Source organism: Apodemus sylvaticus, chromosome 7 (assembly GCF_947179515.1).
Source record: "Apodemus sylvaticus chromosome 7, mApoSyl1.1, whole genome shotgun sequence".
Taxonomy (NCBI): Eukaryota; Metazoa; Chordata; class Mammalia; order Rodentia; family Muridae; genus Apodemus; species Apodemus sylvaticus.
Genome location: NC_067478.1, coordinates 24,708,624 through 24,735,904, shown reverse-complemented (window position 1 = coordinate 24,735,904; position 27,281 = coordinate 24,708,624). Strand labels below are relative to the sequence as shown.

The following is a 27,281-nucleotide window of genomic DNA, read 5'->3' as shown; positions in this document are numbered from 1 at the left end:
TAAACTAGCAAAGAACCAGGTTTAAGGATCCAGAGTACATGACCTTGGGCAGGATAGCATGCCTCTCCCAAGGCATTTCCTCAGAATCTCAAACTATTAGCTGTGTTTACAGTGAAGATGTGCTCACTTCCTGCATCCCTGAGATCTAGACTTTCCCTTATCAACAGTAATCCAGCCATGAGTGCCCTCCTCCCCCAGGATCCATCTGCTCATCTCATTTAGATTCATTATCCACCATTACAAGAACCCTCCAAAGGGTTGTTAAAACAATGTATCAGAGCAGTATTCTCATCTTCAAGAAGCCCAGGAGCAGCTTCGCCAAGCATGGTAGCTCGGGCCTTTAATCCCAGCTCTTAGGAACCAGAAGGAGCCGGGCGTGGTGGTGCATGCCTGTAATCCCAGCACTCGGGAGGCAGAGGCAGGCGGATTTCTGAGTTCGAGGCCAGCCTGGTCTTCAACAGAGTGAGTTCCAGGACAGAGAAACCCTGACTCAAAAAAACTAAAAAAAAAAACTAAAAAAAAAAAAAAGGAAGCAGAAGGAAGCAGATCTCTGTGGCATTCAAAGCCAACCTACTCTACATAGAAAGCTCCAGGCCAGCCAAGACTACATAGTGAGACTTCTGTCTTAAACTGAAGTCTTATTAAATCCCAACTTTGGGACAGATGGTTGAGCGAATAAGGGCACAGACCACCATGCCTAATGGCCTGTGTTGGGTTCCCCAAAACACAGCAGAGGGAGAGAACCAACACTTACAAATTGTCCCCTAGGACCAGAGTTTGATTCCTAGCACTCACTTATTAGTTCATAATGTCTGTAACTAGTCACAAGGGATCTGATGCCCTCTTATGGCCACCATGGACACTGCACACATGGTGCACAGACTTACATGCAGGCAATCATACACACATGAAATTCCTTGGGCTGTTTCATGTGGGGAACTGTGTCTACCCCCTCACCCTCATTAGCACTTTGAAGGCCAAGGGAGGCAGTCAGCTATGAGCTCTAAAGCAGTCAGGGCCATAGAATATCTAAAACTCTGTTGGGGGGGGGGGGGGCGTCAGGGGAGGGCTTCATGTGTCAGTTAATTTTTTTTTTTTTTTGGATTTTTTTTTTTCCGAGACAGGGTTTCTCTGTGTAGCCCTGGTTGTCCTGGAACTCGCTCTGTAGATCAGGCTGGCCTCGAACTCAGAAATCCGCCTGCCTCTGCCTCCCAGAGTACTGGGATTACAGGCGTGTGCCACCACCGCCCGGCCTGTGAGTTAATTTTTAATGACAACTCTTCACCTGGTTCTTGACAAGGGTGCTGGGTGGGGACAAGCATCACACAGAAGAAAGAAGTGTGACAAACTCTAGAGTCAGGAGCTATAGCAGGAAGGCCTCAACTGTCTTACCCTTCCACAACAAGGTCCACAGGTCCCAGGCTGACCTCGGACTTACTATGCAGGTGAGGCCTCCACTACCTCATCCTCCAGTCTCCACCTCCCATTCCTGCCTCCCCCAACTAAAGGCTGGGATTATAGCATGTCACCACGACTCATGCCAACCTTAAAACAGCCCTGACATGTAGATTAAAAACAAAGGTGGGACAATAAGCATGTTTACACAAAAAATAGGGCATATCAAAAATTTTAAGATGCAATGCCTGAAATTTTAATGTCCCTCTGCTTTACCAATGATTTACACAGGTAACATTTTCCATAATATCTTTTCTAGAAAGTTACACAGAAAGTAGCTAAATCCTGAGAAATTCTAACTATAAACATACCTGTTTAATATAAGAAATGGTAGCTTCCCGAGGTACTTCCAACTGGATATAGATCCCAGTGGGCAGAAGGAAATCGACAGGTATGGAGCCATCAGCTGTGATCTGTGAGTCCACGGCCCAGATGTCCAGTATGTCTGCCATAGCAGGAGGCATCATAGGGCGGAAGCACGCTCATAACCTTAGGGCCCTGGCACCAAGCAACAAGGACAAAGAAGCCATTAGTCAGTCTCTACAATAAAGCCAAACAATCCAGGTGTGCTGGAGCATCCTTATAGCCCTAAGCTATTTGAGATGCTGAGGTAGGAGAATCAGCTGAGCTGAACACAGAAGCCTAGAAAGCAGCAAAGCACAGCAAAACTCCAAGAAAATGGGAAACGACCTACCTATAACTAGTTCTTCAGGAAAGATCTCCATTTATGTGTATATGTGAGTGAGTGGGTGTATGCGTGCACTACGTACATGCATGGGGTTCCCTAGAGCAGTTACAGATTATTTCCAGCTGTTCGGATTGGGTGCTGGAAACAAAATCCTGGCTTCCTGCAAGAGCAGAAAACTGCCTCAAACCTCTGATTCATATTCAGCTCCTACAATTAATTCTTAATTTCAATACAGACAATAATGCAGTAGGAGACCAATTAAATATGGTTTGTTTTTCTTATTTTAAGTAATGGGGTGGAGTATGTCAGTGCCCATGCGGCCAAAAGCATAAAATCTGGAGTTTCAGGTACAAGAAATCATGATTCCCTATATAGCCCAGGCTAGTCTCAAAATAGAGACCCTCGTGCCTACCATAGGACTAGGTAACAAGTGTGTGCCATCACACCCTGCTCTGTAGAGGCTTGGCTTGGTTTACTTTGGTTTGGTTTGGTTTAAGGGGCTGATTGGGGATGCCAAAATCCTGTACTATGTTAGCCTAGGCTGGCCCTTAAACTCACACCAATCTTTCCATCTCAATTTCCCGAGTGCTAGGACGACGGGTGTGTCATCATCATGCCCAGAAGTTTATCATTCCAAATGCTGGTGATTAAACGCCGAGCCCTGGATATTCTAGGCAGGTACTGCACATAGAGCTCCGTCCCCAAGACAAGGGGAGAGACACAGCCTCACATGATCCAGAGTGGCCTAGAATTCCAGGGTCTCCTTCTTCCGCCTCCCAAATGCTGAAGTTACAGGCACACACCACCATTCTTGTTCCTACTCGAAATACTTTAAGACAGATGTGGTTGTGTAGGCCTTTAATCCCAGCACCCAGGAGGCCGAAATAAGATCCCTGAGTCCAAGTTTAGCCTTGTCTACAGATGGCCACACAGAGAAACCATGTCTCATACAAACAATGAAAAATACTTTAAAAACAGTTCATGGTACACATACCTTTAATCCTGGCATTTAGACGGCAGGGGCAGGCAGATCTGTGAGTTTGAGGCAAGCCTGGTCTACAGAGCAAGCTTCAGGACATCCAGAGCTTTGTAACAAAGGCCTTGTCTCTAAAAGGGCAACTCCTCCCACCAAAATAAAAAAAGACTTTTAAGAAAATACAGCTGAACAGTAGTGGTGGTACACACCTGCAATCCCAACACTTGGGAGACATAGGCAGGCAGCCAGAGCAACACAGAGAAACCCTGTCTCAAAAAAACAGGGGGGGGGGGAGAGGGAAGAGGGGAGAAGGAGAAAAGAAGAGAAACAGAATAAGAAAAAAAAGGAAGGGAAGGAAGGGAAGGAAGGGAAGGAAGGAAGGAAGGAAGGAAGGAAGGAAGGGAAGAAGGAAGGAAGGAAGACAGACAGACAGACAGAAAGAAAGAAAGAAAGAAAGAAAGAAAGAAAGAAAGAAAGAAAGAAAGAAAGAAAGAAAGAAAGGAAGGAAGGCAGGCAGGCAAAGACAGACAGACAACATATAGACAGACATACAGACAGACTACTAGTATGGTAGGGGAGGACCTGCCTAGCATGCATGAAGTTCGGAGTTCAAGGCCCAGCACTGCACCACCCATTGCTGCTACTAAATTGAAAGTAAGATGTTCTGTTCTTTGCCTCACCACCATCCTCCTTCCACAGAGAGCAAACACTGCATGCAGAACCAGGTCTGTGAGCTTCAGGTCAGGAGGAGTCTTAAGAGTAATACTCACTCTTCGTCTTAAAGATAAGAAAACTAAAGCCCAGAGTCATCCCTATCCAGGAACACAGAGACAGGAGCAGGAAGGGTATTGTTTTATTTTTCAAAGCAATTAGCAATGGTTCCCTTGCCTCCTTTAAAGAAGGTGTTCTGCACGGGGCTATCAAGTCTTCAAGATCTTAAGTCTTTGTATCCTAAATATGAAAGCACAAGCTATAACACTGAGAACAAGAAATATCTCTAAGTATGAGAACAACTTCTCAGGGAAGCTTTAGGGGTACAGAACACAGCAGGGACAACTGGCTCCACGGACCCCTTAGACAGGAATTACAAACACAAGCCCCATCTGTTCACTGGAAAAAGAGGAACAATACAGAGACCTCCACTTCCCCAGCAACCTGACAGCTAAGCCACTAAGTACTGTTCTACATCAGGAAACAGGGAGAAACCAACACACGGGGACACGTGAGAACAAGCACAACCACAACCACTCTGAAGAGAACAGAAAGAAAACTAAAGGATACTTCATTTCCTATGTCCATGATAATAAATTGTGAAGAAAGGTGAGGCCACTGTTACGTGTAACTTGAGTACAGCCTTCTAGGCTCTGTTGTCCTGGAACAAAAAGGTGGCCGGGGAGCATGTGGATAGTGATAGGAATCGATTCTCCTGGCCCTCCTGGGAATGGAAACCCACACTAGAGGCCAGGAGAAGACGCCAACAGTAGGGTCCCACGGCTCTCCGCAGCTCGTTTTTGATTCGGCTAGCACCCAGCTTCTCCCACTTCTAGAGACTGGGGCCTTTTCCTTAAGCACACTATTTTAAACATGTATCCCTGGTGGTGCAAGGTTTCCTGTCTTCCTCTGACAACTGGACTCTTTACCATGATCCTCTCTGTGTGCCCTACTCTCCAGACACTGGAAGGCGCCATACACACTGCTGCAGCCTGTAGCCTCCCCTCAGAAGTGCCTAAGTGATGGCTGCTACTAGGACCCTTCCCACTCCCTTACTCTGCTCTCTGCTCCACAGTAACCAGCCTTGCTTAAAAACTAAGAAAGTTTGTTACTTTGTTTTTTACCACTGTGTTTTCACTTTGTAACCTAGGCTAGCCTCAAACTTGCTATAAACCTGACTCTGCAGCAAAACTATGGAGGATTACATATAACTACTACTACGCAGGATTTTGGCGTTTCATCTTAAAAATAATTTTACTTAAAGCATTGTAATGCTATGAAAGAGATTTCTCTAAAGTAATTTGAAATTTTTTTCATGTGTACACACAAAACGTAAAACAAGGTTAATTTATTATGAAGTTAAGTCTAATTTTATACAAGTCTTTAAACACATTTGAGTTTTTACCACTTTTGTTTTGATTTGTTTTGTTTTGACACAAGGTCTCTCTGCATAGCCCTGGCTGTCCTGGAACTCACAGAGATCTGCCTGCTTCTGCCTCCCAAGGTTAAAGGTGCATGCTATAGGCTGGAGCAATGGCTCAGTGGTTAAGAGCACTGACTACTCTTCCAGAGGTCCTGAGTTCAATTCCCAGCAACGACATGGTAGCTCATGGCTCACACCCATCTGTAATGGGAGCCAAGGGACTTCTTCAGCTGTGTCTGAAGATAGTAACAGTGTACTCATATACATAAAATAAGTAATTCTTTAAAAAAATATTAAAAAAAATAGTACATGCCACTACTATGACCAGCTTGGTTCTGTGGGATAAAAATTCATTAATACTGGACCAGGTCCATAAAAATGGTATTTATTTAAACACAAGAGTTGTCTTTTTTCTGTGTGTGATGATTTAAATATTTATTATCTTTTGACCATTTCATACATGTATATAATACAGCCTGGTTACTTTAAACCCTCCCCCCACCCATCCCCCCCAGCCCTCTCATTAGAACCTCTTGTCCCTTGTCCCCAACAAGACTGACTTAGACAAGCAGTGCAGTTAGAGCAGTATTTCTTGGAGATGTTTAGTTCTCGGGTAACAGTCTGGTAATGGGATGCTGGGGGTCTCAGCAAGGACATTTTTACTTAATTTATCACAGCTTTCCTTCACTAATCTGAATTTCACTGGTACTGCTGTTGTTATTGTTCCTTTGGGAGTGTCCCTCTGCCGCGGAGCAGCAGAGTGCTCGATGTGGACTAACAACTCAAAATCAGTTCCAGCAAGAGGCCAGAATGACAAGGCAGCAAGAGGGCTCAGCCCCGCAAGGAGTCTGCTGTGCGAGCATGGCAGCCTGAGCTCGCCCCTGACCGAGCCTGCGTGAGAGCGAGAAGAGTCTACTCATGCACACTGCTGGCACCACATACACGGAAAGACCGGCCAAAAGAGGGTGTGCTTTAAAATTAAACTCCTCCCAACAATAACAAACACAATTTCCATACCTGTTTTACATCTGCTTAGGCCTCAGGGGTGCTGATGCAAAGCCTGGAAGGAAGGAATGGATGGGCCACTCCAGACCCGTCCTTCCACTACCCGGGGCACAGGACAGGAGGGCCACACCTGCTGCTTGTGTACAACACAGAAATTCTGCCTTGTGTCATAGGTCTTCCCTTAGTACATATTTAAGGGACAAGTATCCATGCCTTTTTTTCTTATCTGTGAATGAAAAGCCATGTAACAAGAGTAGGTGGTTAATCTATAAGCCAAGTCACAGAATCTAAAGCAGCTGTGGCCACGAAGCTGCTAGCATGCTTGGCTAAGACAGTCTGTGCTGGTAAGAGCCACAGACAACAAGGACCTCAGTCCAGACACAAGCATCATCTACTACAGCTTTGCTTAAGTATTTCCAAAACGAAAGCCAAGCCTCTTCCTAAGTGGTCAGCCGCCCTGGTTCCTACAGCTTACCACACCCTGACTGGCACGAGGGGCCGCGTGGGTCCTAGGAGATGGAAGACAAGGAGACGATGAGGAGAGTCCAAGAAGGTTTAATTAAGAAGCAGAGAGAGCTGGATGTGCTAGGGCACCTCTTTAATCCCAAGACTCAAGAGGCAGAGGCAGGTGGATCTCTGTGAGTTTGAGGCCAGCCTGGTCTATAAAGCAAGTCCAGGCCAGGGCTACACAGAGAAACCTTGTCTGGGGCAGGGGGTAAGGAAGAAAGGGAGGGAGGGATTGAGGGAGGGAGGGAGAAAGGGGGGGATAGCAGAACTTGGCACAGTGGTACAGTCTTGAATCCCAGCACTTGGGAGGCAGGTATAGGTGGATATCTGTGAGTTCAAGACCAGCCTGAACTACACAAGGAAGACCTGTCTCAGAAAAACAACAACAAAAACAAACCACATATTGAGTTTTTAATTCTATGACTACTTTTGCTTTGTTTTGTTTTAACACAAGGTCAAAATAGTCCTAGCTGTTTTGGAACTCGCAGAGATCTACCCCCTTCTTCATCTCATAAATCTTCCCCATCCCCCCTTCCCCTTCTCCTCTGAGCAGGTAGAAGCTGTCCGGGGTGTGCCCCCACCATGGTTCTTATAAGTACCATGACAATCAGCAAGAACTCTGTGTGGCAGAAGATACTCACATGTGAGTGCTGTGAGAGTGAATCATGCCACTGTACACGTGTGTGTGGCGGTGCTAGTGAGTAACCATCGGCCTCACATCTAGGAACTGAACCAGGGCCAGACAGCCATCTGGATGGCAAATAGCAACAGGAGAAGAATTTTAAATAGCTTCAGCTGTAGGAAAGCTCTACTACGGGCTCTGGACCTCTTTAACTATTTGTCTGCTGTCATTTTGAAAGCGATAATACATACAATGTAAAAGAGCATGTTATGCTACACACTGGCCTTATCCAGACTCTCAGGACTTACTATTCTTTTTAGCATATGGTTTAACTCTGGTTTGCACAGTACTTAATTATCTGTTTTAACTGTGCCCTGGTAACCAATTTTCCTTTTAGGATATCTGGCCATGAATAACAAAATGGTTTTGTGAGTTTTGCTTCTCCCTTATTATTGACAGCAAAAAGAGAGTAGAGAACTAAAGATAATAAAGAGGTATCTGTCCCTGGAGTCTTCCATGCACTGTCCTCTTTAGCGGACAATAAGCTCATTTAGCAGAAGGCACTGAGCAGAGAGGAGGAGTGAGGCTAGTTAGTGATAGAGCTCAGAGGTGGAATGCCTACCTAGCAAGATACGGTCCCAAGTCCAGTTAGTACTTACTAAATAGTCACTCTGTCAAAGGCACACTGTACACTGCACTGGGAAAAGATCAAGATCTAAAAAGTAAAACACTGGACCTGGAGAGGTGGCTCAGTGGTTAGGAACACTGGCTGCTCTTGGAGAGGACCTGGTTTTAATGCCTAGCACCCACATGGTGACAGCTCACAACCATGTGACTCCACTCCCAGGGATCCAGTGCCCAATGCCCTCTTCTGGCCTCTGTGGGCACTGCACACATATGGTATGCAGACATTCACCCACACATATAAAAAATAAAATTTTAAATTAAGGAACCAAGCAGTCTGCATCTCGCCTGCACAGAGCACGTCTGTGCCCTGAGTGGTGAAGTGCAGGTCAGGTCGGCTCCACCTCTACAGCGTTCCTTCTATGAAGGAAGCGTGGCTGAAATGGCTCGCTGCAGTGATGCGCGCCTCAGTCTCACGATCAGTGACTCTTGGGAAGGAGGACTAGAAAGCATTTGCTTGAACTTCCCAAGGAGGCACGATGGTAAGGTGAATGGGAAGGGCTGCTGGGAGCAAGTATGGCAGGTCAGTGGAGGGACGATCCACTGCAGGAATCGGTGTAGTTTTCATGGAAATGAGCCAGGCTCTGTCTCTCTGTCTGTCTGTCTGTCTGTCTCTCATCTCTTTCTTTCTTTCCTTCTCTGCCCCACTCTTGTGTATGCATGCGTGTGCGTGTGTGTGTGTCCGTGCATATTATTAATCCCAGCATTCCAGAGGCAGAGGCAGGCAGAAGGCCAGCCTTGTTTGCACAGTAAATTCTAGGCAAGCTGGGGCTACATCGTGAGAACCTAAAATACAGGGCTGGTGAGATGGCTCAGCAGATAAGAGTACTGTCTGCTCTGCCGAAGGTCCTTAGTTCAAATCCCATCAACCATGTGGTGGCTCACAATCATCCATAATGAGATCAGATACCTTCTTCTGGTGTGTCTAAAGGCAGCTATAGTGTGCTTACATATTATAATAATAAATAAATCATTGGGCCTGAGGCAGCAAGGTTAGCCAGAGCGAGCGGAGTTGACCCGAGTGAGAAGAGGTCCTAAATTCAACCCCCAGCAACCACATGAAGGCTCACCACCTTATATGAGTACAGCTAGAGTGTACTCATATACATCAAATACATAAATAAATAAATCGTTTTCAAAAACTAAAATATAAATAAATAAATAAGCAAATAAATAAATTGGAACAGTCATGCTTCCTAAAGAACAGATTATTTAAACAAGTTCTTAATAGTTTAAAACTAGCTATGGTACTAATATGTTTGCTAGCTTGCACAAATTCATAATCTCAGAACTATTACATGTAATAACTTCCATTCGCTATAGAATCATAATGAAGTCTTGTTTCTGTATTTTCTTTTGAGACAGTGTCTTAGTGTGCACCCCTGGCTAGCCTCTACTGGCAGCAGTCCTCCTGCCTCAGCCCCCTGAGGACTGGGGTTACAGGATGGGCTGCCGTGCTTGGCTCCATGACAAAGCCTGCATCTAGGATCTGGGGAAAGCGAGTGAACGTCCAAAGCCTGACTGTGGCAGCAGAGCTAGCATGGCGCACCTGTTACAGAGTATGGGATGTGGGTAGAGTCCCTGGGAAACACTTGGCCTACATCACTAAGAAAAAGTTCTCTGCTATAAATCTTGAGAGTATGGGTTCTTAAATATCCTTTCCCTCACTTTTTATACTGTATTTGTTTCCTGTAAGCAAATGGGAGAAGGGCAGACATGCACATTACATCACATGTGTAAAAGAGAACCTGTGAGAGTTGGTTTTCTCCCTCCACCATGTTGCTCCCAGGGATTAAACTCACATTCCCAGTTAATGATAAGCACCTTCACTTACTGAGCCGCCTCACCACCCCTGAAGTATGGATCCTGTATCATAAATTTTAAAACTAAGACCTTTGGTGGTGTGCACCTTTACATCCAAGTGGGGGGGGGGAGGGGAGGAAGAGGGGGATGGGACACCACAGGGGACAGGCCTAAGAAATAAGATAACCACACCATGTCACTGTGACTGACTTGGAATGGTGGTGGGCCACCAGGTAAGCCATACACTCAGCTTCCTGAGCAGTCACAGTGGCTGTCTACGCAGGTCTCTCCACTGGAATGAGAGGAGGGAGATGTGCCAGGCAGGATGATGGACCTGCGTCATCTCACTCTCCTTACAACAGTGACAAACAGCAGCCACAGGGTGGGAGAAAGAGATAACTGTACCACCAACTACTTCCTAAATGAAAACACAAGGAGCAGAGTCTACTGCATCTGGGTCAGTATTCACTCTCTGTCTGTTACAATTGATCTTCACTAGTCAAGAACACACAGTTCCAAGGCTGTAATTAAAACTCACTATCATTAGTCACAGGTAGTTCAAATCTTTTCCTTCTCTGTCCAAACAGGAAACAGAGTCCCGAGGAAGTGAAGCGAGCCTCCACGAAGCCAGCAAAGCTCACTTGAGACTCCAGCTTCCCTCTGCCTATCACTTGGCACACTGCCCTTTAAAGCACCCCCCCCCCCCGTAGAAACCAACCTAGTGATGGCTTCCCCTTTTAGCACGTTCTGAGAAGTTCTGCTTTCACAAACAGCTGCAGACGTGCAATGAATATGAACCTGACATAAGGCAGACATGGAACGAGGCAGAGGAAGGGCATCAGAAGCCTTGCGTATTTTAAGAAGTGCAAGGCCCCGAAGACTGGAAATCAGGAAGCCAGAGAACAGGCGCAGAATGGCAGCCAGAGGCTGAGTACACGGTGTTCCCCTCTATGGATACGACCAGGAGAAGGAGAAAGAATATTCAACAGCTGAGTACAAAAATATTAAATAGGGGGCTAGAGAGATGGCTCAGTGGTTAAGAGCACTGACTGCTCTTCTGAAGGGCCTGAGTTTAAATCCCAGCAACCACACGGTGGCTCACAACCATCTGTAATGAGATTTGATGCGCACGCCTGTAATCCCAGCACTCTGGGAGGCAGAGGCAGGCGGATTTCTGAGTTTGAGGCCAGCCTGGTCTACAGAGTGAGTTCCAGGATAGCCAGGGCTATACAGAGAAACCCTGTCTTGAAAAAAACCAAATCCAAGAGAGAGAGAGAGAGAGAGAGAGAGAGAGAGAGAGAGAGAGAGAGAGATCTGAATGCCCTCTTCTGGTGTGTCTGAAAACAACTACAGTGTACTCAGATATAATAATAAATAAATCTTTTTTAAAAAATGACTAAATAGGGGCTGGCGAGATGGCTCAGCCGTTAAGAGTACTGACTGCTCTTCCAAAGGTTCGGAGTTCAAATCCCAGCAACCACATGGTTACTCACAATCATCTATAATGAGATCTGATGCCCTCTTCTGGGGTGTCTGAAGACAGCTACAGTGTACTTACATATATAATAAATAAATCTTAAAAAAAAATAAAGACTAAATAAACCATGGTTTAGGGGTAGGGATATAGCTTAATCAAAACCCCTAACTTCAATTGGTCATGAGACAAAGCACACAATTTATATGACTGATAAGTTCCAATGTGAAAGGGAATGAATCCAGCTGGGCAGTGATGGCGCACACCTTAGATCCCAGCACTTGAGAGGCAGAGGCAGGTGGATTTCGGAGTTCAAGGCCAGCTTGGTCTTCAGAGCGAGTTCCAAGATAGCCATGGCTATACAGAGAAACCCTATCTCAAAAAACCAAAAAAAGAAATATGAATCCAACACAAAAATCACAAAAAGCAGGACTTTACAAAAGCCCGGATATCCCAGAAGCATACAGGTAAGAGTGCTTAATATAAGTATTCACCAAGGACACGAAGATGAAGCCCACAGTCAAGCCAGCGGTTGCGCAGGCCTTCATGCCCAGCAAGGGGAGCGGAGGCAGGCGGGGCTGAGTGAGCCAGAGCTACAGTGTCTGTCTCAAACTAAAAACCCTCTGATCGTCACAGAGCACTGTTAGCAGGTGGACAAACTAACCCCAGTCTTTTCTAAACAGAACATCAAAAGCTCCACTGTTCTTTATTATGTTGACACTTTTACCCAAGAATATCAGAAGTACATGGACAATTAAGCTATGTGGACAGTTAAACTAAAATTTTTCATAATAACCAAAAGAAGACTCAACTCAAACGTACATTAATAGAACAAGAAATCGTACTGAACATTTTACAATACAGAAAATTAATTAAATTCAACTATGTACACACCACATTAATGAACCTCGCTAACACTGTTAACAGAAACACTAAGGGCCAGGCATGGGAGCTCACATCTGTGTCCACAGCAAACAGTGCAGAGCTGGAAGAACTGCTACTCACTCTCAGGCCAGTTTGGAATAATGAGACACTGTCTCGATTTTTAAAAAGGAGGGGTAGAGGGAGGAGAAAATAGCAAAAGGACACATACCATGAGACTGAATTTACTTAACTATAAATAACAGTTAAAATATCATTAGAGATAGACATAGTGACTCAGGAAGCTGAGAAGGGATGTGACTGTTAGTTCCAAGCCACAAATAAGTTTCAGGCCAGCCCAGTTCCAAAGTGGGACCTGTCTCAACAAACAAACAAACAAACAAACAAACCACTATCAACAACAAAAGAAATGAAAACTGGGCTGGAGAGATGGCTCAGTGGTTAAGAGCACTGACTGCTCTTCTAAAGGTCCTGAGTTCAAATCCCAGCAACCACATGGTGGCTCACAACCATCTATAATGAGATCTGATGCCCTCTTTTGGTGTGTCTGAAGACAACTACAGTGTACTTACATCTAATAAATAAATCTTTAAAAAAAAAAATGAAAACCACTGGGGACAGTGACACACAGCAGCACTAGAGGCAGAAGCAGGTGTTTAAGGACAGCGTAGTCCACAGCCAGCTGGAGCTACACAGCTGAGACTGCCTCCAAAAAAAAAAAAAAAAAAAGAAGGAAAAGAAGTGAATTAAACAAAGTTCAGTAAAATGTCTCTTGGAAAAGGGAGGGAGAGGAGGCCAGTGCCTACAGTGCCCAGGGCAGGTGCTCGTGTATGTGTGTGTGTGTGTGTGTGTGTGTGTGTGTGTGTGTGTGTGTATGTACACGGAGCCTGAGGCTGTTCATCATATTCACTGAGGCTCTCCAGCTGAACCAGAGCTCACAGTATGGCTGGTCTAGGCAGCCAGCTTACTTAGGGATCCTATCCCCACCTTTGGAGCGTGGGAATTAGCCATGCTGAGGTTCACTCAGCACTTACTGGGCTCTGGGGTCTAGTTTGCTGTTTGTACAGTGAGCATTTTAAATGCTGAGCCTTCTCCCCTTTTGTGCATGCAAGGTCTGGCATGAAGAGCCATGTGATGGGGACTCGTTCTCTAGTCACTCATCCTGGGGGCTGGATGCTGGTGTTAACGACCGACTGACCGACCACTCTGTTCCCTGAAGCTGTACTCTCCCTGCACTGTTCCCAATAAGCTCCTAACATCCACCTGCCCAGCTGCTTATTACAACTTTTGTCTTTTCTTTCAATGACAAATTATTATTTGTAAAATTGAAATCAATTAACAGAATAATTATTTTGACTATTTGCATAATATCTTCTGTATTCTTTTTATTAATTAGATATTTTCTTTATTTACATGTCATGGTTTCCCCTCTGAAAACCCCCTGTTCCCTTTCCCCCTCACCATTACTTCCACATTTTAATGCAGAAGACACATTAGGGACTATAGCAAGGCTTTGTAGCCTGCTAATTGATGCTCACCACACTATTAATAGAACTTGAGCTACTATAAGGCTCTGGGTTCAATACCATATACACAGAGTCTGGATTACAGAGCATTTCAGATTAGGAAACTCAATCTATACTATCCAATCTATAAAATAGATCCTACACATTATGCATAAAACCAGTAAACATCTGGGGCTGGAAAGATGTCTCCCTGGACTTCCTAAGTAATGATGAGTGCTGGAGTTCAGATCCCAGCTGCCACACAACAGTCCAGGCATTACTGTATGCCAGTGCCTCAGCTCTGCGAGGGCAGGTGTAAAAGACTGCCTAGCTTGGTGGCTTCCAGGCTAGCTGTGAAAATGGGAGCCCAGGTTCAGGAAAAGGCTACGCTTCAAGGAGACTGGTCAGAGAGGATCCAAAGTCATCTTCTGTCTGGTGTGTGTGCAGACAGGCTTACAGACTTCCATACATGTGTTTACACAGTCACACAGTCAGACACAGACACACACATAATATTTAAAAAAAAAAAAACAGAACTCTTTGAGGCTGGCAAGATGGTTCAACAGTTAAGAACACGCCTTCTTACAGAGGACCCAGGCTCAATTCCCAGCACTTACATGACAGCTGGCTATAACTCCAGTTCCAGGGAATGCTACACCCATTGACCAGGCACACATGTGGTGCACAGACCATATATGGAAGCAAAATACGTAGAAAATAAAATAAATCTAAAACAAACCAACCTGGACTGGTGACAAGCAAAAGTGTTTACAGTAGCAGTAAAGACAACCAGTCAGATCTCTGACATCCATAGAAAGCTGGAAGGGGCGACCAACTGGACAAACTGTCCTCTGAATACGTGAGTGTGTGCTTGCGCTCTCTCTCTGTCTCTGTCTCTCTCTCTCTCTCACTCTCTCTCTCTCTCTCTCTCACACACACACACACTAATAACAATAATAATAATGTTTAAAAGTGTCTTGGCCTAAGCTCTCACATAGATACGTACGTAACAGCACAACTGTCTGTCACCGTCTTCCACCAGAAGACTGGCCTGAGAACAAGGCAGCCATTGTGCTGCCCTTTGCCCACTACTTCCTCTATCGTGTGGCTATCAGAAGACTAAATGAGATTCTGGCAAGATAAAAAAAAAACAGTTTTGAAAGGTCATGCTACGCAGACAGTCCCAGCTTTCACAGCATCCCTACTGTCTACATCAGACCACAGGCGGTCTGACCAGTTATGTTCTGAGTAAAAGCAAAACGCACATTGCCATTGCATTGTTAAAGGACCAGGTCTACAGACACTCAGTATCTTTATGAACATCACTTCCAACCACATAAACATCCAGTGCATAGAGATGAAAAGAATCCTTGAGCAATGAAACAGAACTGCAGGCAGAACTCCAGCTTCCACGAACGCTGGCAGGCAAGCGGAAACGGGGCCACTCTGTTGAGCCCAAGTGTATAAAAAAACATAACTTTTTAAATTAAGACAGATCAATACCAGTCTTGGTGGCTACCTGCCTATAATCATAGCACTTTATAATCATAGAAGGGGAAGACAGGATGTTCCTATCTCAAAAAATCCAAATCATGGTAGTACATACACTTCTTTTTTTTTTTTTTTTTGATTTCTTTTTTTTTCTTTTTTTTATTCTGATATATTTTTTATTTACATTTCAAATTATTTCACCTTTTCTAGACCCCCCCACTCCCCGAAAGTCCCATCAGCCCCCTTCCCTCCCCCTGTTTTTCCACCCAACCCTTCCCACTTCCCTGTTCTTGTTTTGCCCTATACTGCTTCACTGAGTCTTTCGAGAACCAGGGGCCACTCCTCCGTTCTTCTTGTACCTCATTTGATGTGTGGATTATGTTTTGGGTATTCCAGTTTTCTAGGTGCTGGTTCAACTGGAGGTCAGCATGCAGAAGAATGGGAATTGATCCATCCTTGTCTTCTTGTACTAAGCTCAACTCCAAATGGATCAAGGACCTCCACATAAAGCCAGACACTCTGAAGCTAATAGAAATGAAACTGGGGAAGACCCTTGAAGACATCGGTACAGGGGGAAAGTTCCTGAACAGAACACCAATAGCTTATGCTCTAAGATCAAGAATTGACAAATGTGACCTCATAAAAAGTACATACACTTCTAATCCCAACACTTGGGAGATACAGTCAGAAAGATCAGGAATTCAAATATGCCTCAGATATTGAAAGGGCTAAAGACCAGACTATGCTACGTAAGACCCTGTCTCAATTAAAAAAAGGGGGGGGGGGGGGTGCTGGAGAGATGGCTCAGTGGTTAAGAGCACTGACTACTGTTCCGAAGGTCCTGAGTTCAAATCCCAACAACCACTTGGTGGCTCACAACCATCCGTAATGAGATCTGACACCCTCTGCTGGTGTATCTGAAGACAGCTACAGTGTACTTATATATAATAAATAAATAAAGCTTTAAAAAAAAAACAAAACAAAAAAAAAACAAGATGGGCAGTGGTGTTGCATGCCTTTAATCCCGGCACTTGGGAGGCAAAGGCAGGCGGATTTCTGAGTTCAAGGCCAGCCTGGTCTACAGAGTGAGTTCCAGGACAGCCAGGGCTATACAGAGAAACCCTGTCTCGAAAACAAACACACACACACACACACACACACACACACACACACAGAGAGAGAGAGAGAGAGAGAGAAAGAGAGAGAGAGAGAGAGAGAGAGAGAGAGAGAGAGAGAGAGAGAGAGAGAAACCAAAAGCAACTTTTAAGTATTAGGCTTTCCAAAGCCTAATAGGTACGTTTTATTACTCTCCCTGACTCACTCTGATCATTCTTCAAAATTTCCCTAATTTGATTGCTTTAAAAGCCTATCAGCCAGACATAAATGCTGCACGATTTTAACCCCTTTAACCCTGGCACTCAGGAGGCAGAGACAGATTTCTTTGAGTGTGAAGCCAGTCTAATCTAAGCTAGTTCCAAACCATTACAATTACAGCAAGAGTGAGACACTGTCTCAAAACAAACAAACAAACAAACAAACAAACAAACAGATGAATGGGGTTGGAGAGATGGCTCAGTGGTTAAGTGAGCCAGCTACTCTTCCAGAGGACCCAGCCTAATTTCTAGCATCTACATAGCAGCTTACAACTGTCCATCACTCCAATTCCACGGGATATGATGCCCTCTTCTGGCCTTCATAGGCAAGTGTTGCACAGGTATGCATGCATACAAAACACAAAGGATTGGTAGAGTTGGGGCTGTGTGAAGGAGCACTCCTCACCCTTCATGTCCCAGTACTGTTACACCAAAAAGCGCAATGAATCAGTAAAACTTATCCAGCTTCTGAAGTGTCCAAACTTGGAGGCTGGAGAAATAACTCAGAGGTTAAGAGCACTGGCTGCTCTTCCAGAGGACCGAAGTCTAATTCCCACCCTAATAAAGTAGCTCACAACTGGCTACAACTCCAGTTCCAAAGGACCTGACACATCCTGGCCTCAGAAAACACCGTACACATACATTCAGATAAACCAACCATACACATAAATTTTTTTTAAAAAGTGTTCAAACTCATAGGTTAATAACAGCAATCTGTTTTTCTTTTGTTATCTGTCTCTTTTGTTAACTGTACTCTCGGCAATGCTATCGCTTGATAAATCTTTATTTAAACAAATAATAAGGCAGGTATACCATTGTACCTGCCTTTTATCCCAGGGCTTGGGAGGCAGAGGCAGGCATAGCTCTGTGAGTTTGAGGCTAGCCTGGTCTACAAAATGAGTTCAGGGATAGCCAGGGATACACAGAGCAACCCTGTCTCCAAAAACCAATAACAAAAATAATAAAAATCACCTTCACTGAGTATTAGTCTCACTGCTGTGATCCCAGTACTCTGGAGACTGAAGGAGCTTGAGTTCCAACCTAGCCTGTGCTTTGTGGTCAATTTCAGAACAGCTTGGACTAAAATATCAAACAAACAGAAGCAAGCAAGCACACAAACCCCTCTGAACTAAGCAACCCTAGGTCTCAGTCTACCTTAAAGTGAGGCTTAGGGACCCAAAATACAAACCAGGTCTCAAGAGATTAGAAAAAGAATTAGAAGCTAACCAATATTCATACTTTCCTTCTATATTCAACTTTGTAAAGGACTAAGAAATAAAATCTACAAAATTGGACACTTACCTCAAAATAACAGCCCCCATTTCAGTCTTCTAGGAATATATGATATAACTTATTTTTAAGTGTGAATTAGTCATGGAAGACTTTTTCAGATTAGAAGATGGACTGCAAAATAAAAGGTTGAAGACAGAAAGTATTAATCAAAATGGACAGTGTTAAATGTTTACTACCTGTGTGTCAACTGACTGTTTATAGCCACACACAATTTAACACATTGGCTGAAAGATCTACCAAGGTTAAATTTTATTATGTTTAGGATCTGTGTTCCAATGTTCTCAGCTTTGAGACATTTACTAGTGGGTTTATATATTCAAGATCAAATCTAAGTAAATAAGTTATAGAATGTAGTAAAAAATAAAAATGCAAGACCCCTCAAGCCAGCCAGGGATATACAGTAAAGCCCTGTCTCAAAAAAATAAAATAAAAATTAAAAGCAACAACAAAATGTAAGACCATTTTCCCAAGATGGTTCTACAAGGAACTGTGTCTAAACCTAAGGATACCAAGGGTACAGAACAAGAGCAGACTGACAGTCCACCTGTCTGCGTCCATTCTGGTGACCCATTTCCACTACAGCTCCGGAGGCCTTGAACAGTCGTTTCACAGGAGAAGACAACTTAACCACTATGCTAAGTGACCATGACTAGTGGTCATGAGCTGTCTTCTGACCACTAAGAGAAGACAATGACACTTATGCTCACTGAATACATCAAGGCCAAGCAAGCACCAGATCAAACAGGATGTGAAAGCCGGTGCTCACACGGATATCACCCAGGTCAACCCCCTGTGTTCAACCTAAGGGAAGAAGACAGCATCCATCCAACTAGATCCTGACTATGATTCTCTGGACCCTGTCACAGCAGGGATCACCACAGTTCAACTGGCTAATTCTAAATGTAAACCTCTTATCTCTATAAGAATGTCTAGTGCTGGAGAAAAAAATTTTAATATTGCTCTTCCAGAGAACCCAAAATGTTTGAGTTCCAGTACCAATACCAGGCAGCTAACTCCGGCTCTGGGGAAATCAAGCACCTCTGGCCTCTGAAGGCACCTGCATTCCTGTGCACATACCTAAGGACAGGCAAAAATCTAACTAAAAATAAAATTTAGCCGGGTGGTAGCACACGCCTGTAATCCCAGCACTCTGAGAGGCTGAGGCAGGCAGATTTCTGAGTTCAAAGCCAGCTTGGTCTACAGAGTGAGTTCCAGGACAGCCAGGGCTATACAGAGAAACCCTGTCTCGAAAAAAACAAATCCAAAAAAACAAAATAACATAACATAAAATAAAATAAAATTTAGTAAGTAAAGCAGGCATGGTGACTCACACCTTTAATCCTAGAACCCAGGAGGCAGGAGCACGTGGATCTTTGTGAGTCTGAGGCCAGTCAGGGCTACAGAGTTGAGACCCAGTCTCAAAATGAGTGAATCAATGAATGATGCAGGTCTACTCATTCAAAAATTAGGAATTTCAAGACAGAGATGGCTTAGCATTAGATTATGCACAGTTCCCCTTCAGGTAAGGAGCCCTGTGTAACTACACAGATGACATGCGCATGGTGTCAGCCACACTCAAGACACTAATTCAAGGTTTGATGGTATATGTCTTTAATCCCAGCACCTTGAGGCAGAGTCAATCAAATCTCCGAATCTGAGGCCAACCTGGTCTACACAGTGAGACCCTGTCTTAAAAAAAAAAATGGAATGGAATGGAAAGGAAAGGAAAGGAAAGAGGAAAGAGGAAAGAGGAAAGAGGAAAAAGAGGAAAGAGGAAAAAGGAAAACGGAAAGGAAAAAGGAAAAAGGAAAGGAAAGGAAAGAAAAAGACACTAACTCTCTATTAAGTCTATTAAGTGGACAGGTGTTATTTGTCTACCCTGGTACAATACACTTATAATTAATAACATCATCCTCAATTATACAGTGAATGTGGATCCAGTCTGAGCTACACGAGACCCTATGCCAAAAAACCCAACAAATCAGACTGACCCCAGCACCTCCCTAGGAAAATCCCCCAGCCCTACCAACTGGCTGGCTGGCTCCATTTCACCATCTGTAGTTCAGTAGCTCAACCCATTTCCAAGGCTGGACTTGACTTCTCTGGCCCAGACTTCCTGCCTCAACCTCCCAACCTCAGCTTCCAGGCACGCACTAGCAACAGGCTGAACTGACTTTTTCACACACTCTTCCTTCTTCTTGGTTTCTGAAAGCAGTGTCTCACATAGCCTACAATGACTTTGAACTCTTCACATATACACACTTGAATAAACATGAGGGTGTACACACACATGTGCCACAAACACAGGTGGTCCCCATCCCCTCTTACTGTTGTCCAATTTATCATGTGAGGTATTGTCTGTTTATGACAATGAACTAAAATTTACCTATTTTTAAACATAGGAAGCTGGGAATAAGATTTTAACAAAACTCTCTCTCTCTCTCTCTCTCTCTCTCTCTCTCTCTCTCTCTCTCCTCTGTGTGTATGTGTTGTATGTGTGCAGACATGCATGTGTATACATACATAAACATATATATGTGCAAATATTTACAAAAATAAAAATGTTGTTTATCTTATGTGCATTGGTGTTTTAAAGACGACAGGTATTTCTGTGTGAGGAGGGTGGCAGAAGCCCTGGTACTGGAGTTGCCAGTACCTTGTCCAGGGTGAGGTGCCATGTTGGTGCTGGGAATTGAATCAGGGTCCTCTGATAGCCAGAGCTCTTAACCACTCAGCCATCTCTCCAGCCTCTAGAACCCAGCTTCTTAAACTGGGGGGTTATGGCTCCATATAGGGTTTTTCTGGGGATCACAGAAAAATTGGCAACAGTAAAATGTCTATGAACATGGAAATGACCAAATGGACGCCTGCGTTTCTGCAGCTTGTGCTGCACTGCGTCAGGGGACTGCGCAGCCTTGGCTCTGAAAGCAACAAGAGCGCTGTGCAGTGCACGGCGGTCATCATGCCAGCTCGAGCATCTCGGCTCCTGGCTGTGACGACTGCAGGGATGGCTTCCTTCCCGTGTATACGAGGCTTTCTGCTCTTACAAGCATAGCAATTTAAGTATGGAAAGTAAACACTTTCAGTTATTTCCTACTGTAACTCCTCAGCATGTAAGTGCAGGTTTAGTGTATCTTTAGATTGTGTTAAATGTTCTCTTCTGTCCCCAGCCCTCCTAACACACACCTTTAACCCGAGAGGCAGAGGCAGGTGGATATCTGAGTTTGAGATGAGTCTGGTCTACATAGAGCATTCCAAGACATCCCTGTTTTAAAAACAAAAACAAGTTCTATTTAGGTGACTTACCACCAGAATACATTTTTCACATGTATAAATCTGTGAGGGCGGGTGGTAATTATTAAAGTCATTTTTTGAGTTGCTGACTCAGGTTTCATAAACAAAAATGGCTACATAGATTTTTGGCTTAGGATTAGATCATGATTTTCAGTAACTTTTGAAGTGGCCCTGTACATTAAAAATTAGCAAGCACATCTACCTGTTAGTATGAAATTTTGTTTTTATCTTTAATACATAAGAAAAATAACTATATACCAAAGAATTATTTTAAAATAAATGTATTACTATCAATAAATCTTTGATTTGTATAACATATATGTATTTCATATGCTTACATTCTAGGGGTCATGCAAGTATCTTGAATGAAAGGAAGCCCCAAAGAGAAAGACCAAGCAGCCCGCTCTCCACTGAGTAAAGGGGTTAGGAGTCAGGAGAGCAAGAAGCCAGATGTGGTGGCCACAGCTGCAACCTCAGTCCTCAGGGGGCGGAGGCACGGCTGTGGTGTTTGAACCCAGGAGATGTAAATAATCCATTTCAAAATTAAAGAGATAAATTTAGGACCCAAGAAACTTGTTTATCATATAGGTTCTGTCAACTGCTATTTCCTAAATTGTAATTGAAACTACTTTTCGTATTTACCGGGACTGCTAAGCATAGTGCTGAAAGCCTGCCCTCCTGCCATGCTAGAGGCAGCAGGAGGATCATTGCAAGCCTGAGGCCAGCCTGGTCTACAAAGCAAGTTCCAGACCCACCACGGTTACAATGAGATCCTACCCTAAAAGAAGACAAATGTTATTAATTTTTTTCTTGTTCTATTTTGTAGTCTTACACAGGGCCTTGAACATGGCAATTAAGAACTCTACTATTGGGTTGTAATCCCTGCCCCATTAAAATTATTTTTACTAATTGATACTTTATATTTTTAGCAGGTAATATTATCTTAATCAAGTATTCATATAAAATAATCGCAAATTTTTACATTAAAACTTTTTTGGCCAAACATGGTTATGCAAGCCTTTAATCCCAGAATTCAGGAGGCAGAGAGAGATCTCTGAGTTTGAGGATAGCCTGGTCTACACATATGGAATTATGAACCAACCAGGGTCTCATCGAAAGACAACAGCAAAAAACCCTCTCAAACAACAGCAGAAAATGTTTGTGAGGGTTTTTTAACAGGGCCTCCTGTGCCCTGAGCTTGTCTCAACTCTAAGGACCAACTCCTGATCCTTCACCCAAGTGCTAAAGGCAGGCTCCACCATACTTGGATTTTTATTTTTATTCACACACATACACATACATACACACACACACACACACACATGAATCTTTTGCCTGCATGTATGTTTGTGTACCACATATGTGCCCGGTGCCAAGGGGATTAGAAGCGGGTGTGGGATCCCCCAAATCTGGAGTCACAGGCTGTTGTGAGCTGCCATGTGGGCGCTGGGAATCAAATCCAGGTCTTATGGAAGACAAATCAGTGCTCCTAACCACTGAAACATCCCTCTAGTCCATAAAACCTTTTTTTTAAGATTTATTTATTTATTATAGGTAAGTACACTGTAGCTGTCTTCAGACACCAGAAGAGGGTGTCAGATCTCTTTACAGATGGTTGTGAGCCACCATGTGGGTGCTGGGATTTGAACTCATGACCTCCGGAAGAGCAGTCGGTGCTCTTACCCACTGAGCCATCTCTCCAGCCCCATAAAACCTTTTTTAAGGCAGGATCTCACTATGAAACCAGGCTAGCCTTAAACTTAGGGACACACCTATCTGCCTCCTGAGTGCACGCGCCACACCAGTCTACTGGGTCTCTCTTGAACCTTCATCTGTTTGTATCCCCAATGCCTCACATAGCATAAACACATCCTCTCAACAAATGTTCCATGAACAAGTCAATACAGGAAAAAACTCACAGGCTCTAATGTTGAAAGTGTATGTGCATGGGGCAAACATTCCCACAACCAACTCTTTAGGTAACAGAAATGTATAAAAGAAAACTCATGATAAATTGACAACGATGCCAGCTGTAGAATAAAGAATACATTCAGACCTGGCATGACACAGTAGATCAGACCTTCAAAGTTCTGCCCTACGGCAGCAAGGAAAGCTGACCCCAAACCGCAACTCAACTCTGAACACCCACAGCTCCAGTCCCCTGCCGGAAAAAGCATCCACCTCTGCCCAGAAACAATCGCACCGCTGTTCTTAAAGGGGTGGGAGAACCAAGCCCACAATTGGGGACTAAGAGAATACAAGTATCTGGTGTCGGTGAAATAAATGCGTGAGTACTTGAAACGTTCATCAAAGTACAGTAATAAAATAAATGGAGCTAGTGTGTGTGGGGGGGGGTCAGTGGAGGGGGCAGACATGACCCGAGTGACGGATCACTACCACCAAAAATAAATGAAATAAGTTAATATTAAAAATTGGGCTGGGATCTACCACAGTAGCAGTGTGGGGGTGCATGCTGTTCCATTCTCAGTAACATGCACAGGCACCAAAATAAATGTGATAAACAAACATATCTACCAATATACCGAGATATATTCGCTAAATATATGAACACTCGTTCCAAGGAAAATAAATCATTTACAGAAAGGGCCTGGAAAATTGGAGCGAGGTGACACACTAGCCGAGAGAGCCCTCCCCCGCAACCCCGGGCGCTGCAGCCTTCAGCACAGCTGACGCCTCCTCTACGCCTCTGTTCTCTACTGTAAGATGAAGCTCTAAATGCAGCAACTGTGTACTGTGAGGTGCAGAAAGTCTTCGACTCATGTACCAAGGAAGCCTCAACCCCTTGGACCGAATCTGGCATTGCAATGATTTATATCCTAATCAGTCAACTCACCAACAGTGCATGCAGTGTTGGAAAGGCCCGCACCATGGTCAGACCATTTACAGACAAAGCAATATTGCTCCCACATTTTCCTTAGCACATCTAGTTACTTACTTAATGTCTATGTACACAGACATATTCGTATTTTTTTCTCCTTTGCTCATACATGTGAGCTAGTACCTTGAATAAATTAAATACAGATTATCAGAAGGAAATCTTAATTTCTGGGCTGGAGAGATGACATCTCAGTGGTTAAGAGGACTTGTGTTTTGAAACCATGAGACCCAGAGTCCAGTCCACTTATGCAGACACATACAAATAAGTAAAATAAAAAAAAAACAACAACCAAACACTTATTTCTGCTGGGGTTCATGTTACATACTTAAGAACAAAACACTTGGGATACAGAAGTGGAAGATCATTTCTGCAGTTACTTCTTCCAAAGCAGCAGTTCTCAGCCGTGGTGAACCCAACCATAAGTTATTTCATTGCCACTCATAACTATAATTATGCTTTTATGAACTGTAATGTAAATACTGATATTCAATTGAGAACCACTGTTCCAAGAAATACTATAAGCAGCCTTTAGAAGATCCCCTATGGGACTAGAGAGATGGCTCAGTGGTTAAGAGCACAGACTGCTCTTCCAAAGGTCCTGAGTTCAAATCCCAACAACCACATGGTGGCTCACAACCATCCATAACAAGATCTGACTTCCTCTCCTGGAGTGTCTGAAGATAGCTACAGTGTACTTACATATAATAAATAAATAAATCTTTATTTAAAAAAAAGATCCCCTATGAATAAAGGCATACTTTCAATCCCAACACTTAGAAGATAGAAGCAGGAAAATCAGGAACTCAGAGTAAATCTCACCTGTTACAGAGTTTGAGACCAGTCTGGACTACAAGAAACCCACAATGTTACAAAAGACCCAGATCCAGTATTGATAATAATATTGACAATAAGGAAATAAACAAATCAGGATTATGATGACTATCTACTTAATTAAGTCCACAGAATAATAATGTCTACATAGACTGAGAAAAAGATATATTAACTTCAGTACTCACAATCATCCATATCTCCAGCTCCAGGGGATCCAATGTCTCTGCCTTCCAGTCACATGCACACACCCACATGTAAATAGGTACACACACACACACACACACACACACACACACACACACACACACAATTTCAAATGATAAAAATCAATCTGTAAAATAAAAACAGCAAAGAAAAGGAAACTCCCTTATGGACCTAAGTACTATTAACAACAGGTGTGATGTTAGCAAGTCCTCTCCTTTCTGAAACATGAATAAAAGGAAGAAAAAAAAAGATCTAACATTGCAAGTGTTTGCTTTGTTGTTGTTTTGGTCTCTCTGTGTAGCCCTGGCGGTTCAGAAGCTCAGAAGCTCGCTCTGTAGGCCAGGCTGGCCTTGAACTCACAAAAGTCCGCCAGCCAGCCTCTGCCTCCACAGCTTAGGGTGAAGCACCACCCAGTGCTCTATTCACCTTTTAAAGTAAATAGTTTATCAATTACACTTCAGGGCCTGTCTATTGTATTTCATTGGTTCATCTCTTCAACAACAAATCTGTTTACTTCTTCTAAGCCCAGAACTTTTAAGATTAAGCTCAGGAAAATCAAGCAAGTCAGCAAGACAAAAACAACAAAGCCAAATGAGAAAACAACAACTTCTCAAGGCCTTCTGACCCAAGACCCTTCCATTGATCTGCACACATATTTAACTATGCTAACATGCTACATTTAAGATTAGGAGGTTTTTATTTGCAGAGGGTGGCGATAGCGGGGTCTCACTATGTATGTAGCTCTGACTGGCCTGGAACCCAGGAGGAAGCCATAGCTGGAACCACAGGTATAAGCTACCACACCCGGATCATTAAACTGCCTTTAAAAATAAGTTAATTATTTTTAAATGGGGGGGTGGGGGTGGAGGTGGGGGGGAAGGACTAGCTCAGTGGCAGAGCACTTACCTCCCATGCACAAAACCCTGGGCCTGTAGGACCTACGCAGAAGTAAGCTGGAGTAAATATACTTGAAAACAGACCAAGAAGTATAGAGCTGCTACAATGGTTACCAGAAAAAAATACCACAATAAATAAATAAATGACCAGGGTGTGGTGGTGCACGCCTTTCAACCTCAGACTCTGGAGGCAGGTCTCTGAGAGTCCGAAACCACCCGGGCCTATGTAGTAGAGAGTTCCAGAATAGTCAGGGCCACATAATAAAATCCTTTGTATCAAAAGAAAACAAAACAAAAAATACTAAATGAACAAACAAAAACTGATACGGTGCCTTACACCTGTAATGCCACCACTTAGGAGACTAAGTTTAGAGGATTACCCCAAGTTTCAGGACAGCCTATGCTACAGTGTGATGTTGACTTTCAAAACACAGAACAAAAGTAATCATATTTAAGACCTGAGGCTGAGCTGGGTGGTGGTGGTGCACGCCTTTAATCCTAGCACTTGGGAAGCAGAGTCAGGTGGATTTCTGAGTTCTGGGCCAGCCTGGTCTACAGAGTGAGTTCCAGGACAGCCAGGGATTCACAGAGAAACCCTGTCTCGAAAAGTTAAAAAAATAAAAAAATTAAAAAAACAAAAAGACCCGAGGCTGTAACTCAGTGGTAGCGTGTTTCCTAACATGCATGAAGCCCTAGGTTCAAAACAAGCACAGCTGTGGTGATGAGGAGGAGGAGGATGGCAATGGCTTGGTGTGGGAGGAAGAGCAGGCCAGCCTGGGCTACATATGCAGCTACTCAGGGAAGGAGAGCAGAAAATCAGACAGACCTAGAGTTAAAGACCTGATTCTCATGCGGCTAGATAGATGGCTCAGAGATTAAGAGCACTGGCTCCTCTTCCAGAGAACTCAGGATCAATTCCCAACACCCATATGGCCGCTCCCAACCTATAACACCTGAACACTCTTCTGGCTCCATAGGCAATAGGCACACGTGATACAGACAAAGATGCAGGAAAAACACTTTGCATACTTCAATACATACTTTTTAATTTGACTCTCAGAGCTGGAGAGATAGCTCAGCAATTAAGAACACTGTCTCAATGTAACTCCAATTTCAGAGGATCCTACATACAGACATACATGCAGGCAAAACACCAGTGCAAATGAAATAAAAATAAATAATAAAAAAGATCCACACACATAAAGCAGTATTTTTTCTTACACGTGACTCTAATACTCAAAAACTTTGCTCCATTTGACATGTAA

At 43.7% G+C, this 27,281-nt stretch overlaps 1 protein-coding gene across 1 annotated transcript in view; it reads right to left on the bottom strand.

Annotated features, from left to right (window-relative positions):
• Positions 1-27,281, bottom strand: part of Pik3cb (phosphatidylinositol-4,5-bisphosphate 3-kinase catalytic subunit beta) — a 95,844-nt gene that overhangs the window by 60,181 nt on the left and 8,382 nt on the right. Inside the window, exons 2-3 of the mRNA XM_052189232.1 lie at positions 17,902-18,003; positions 1,767-1,953 (exon numbers count right to left, since the gene is read on the bottom strand). Of these exons, the coding sequence (XP_052045192.1) occupies positions 1,767-1,922 (156 nt within the window). The 5' untranslated portion in view covers positions 1,923-1,953; positions 17,902-18,003. The remainder of the gene's footprint in view (positions 1-1,766; positions 1,954-17,901; positions 18,004-27,281) is intronic.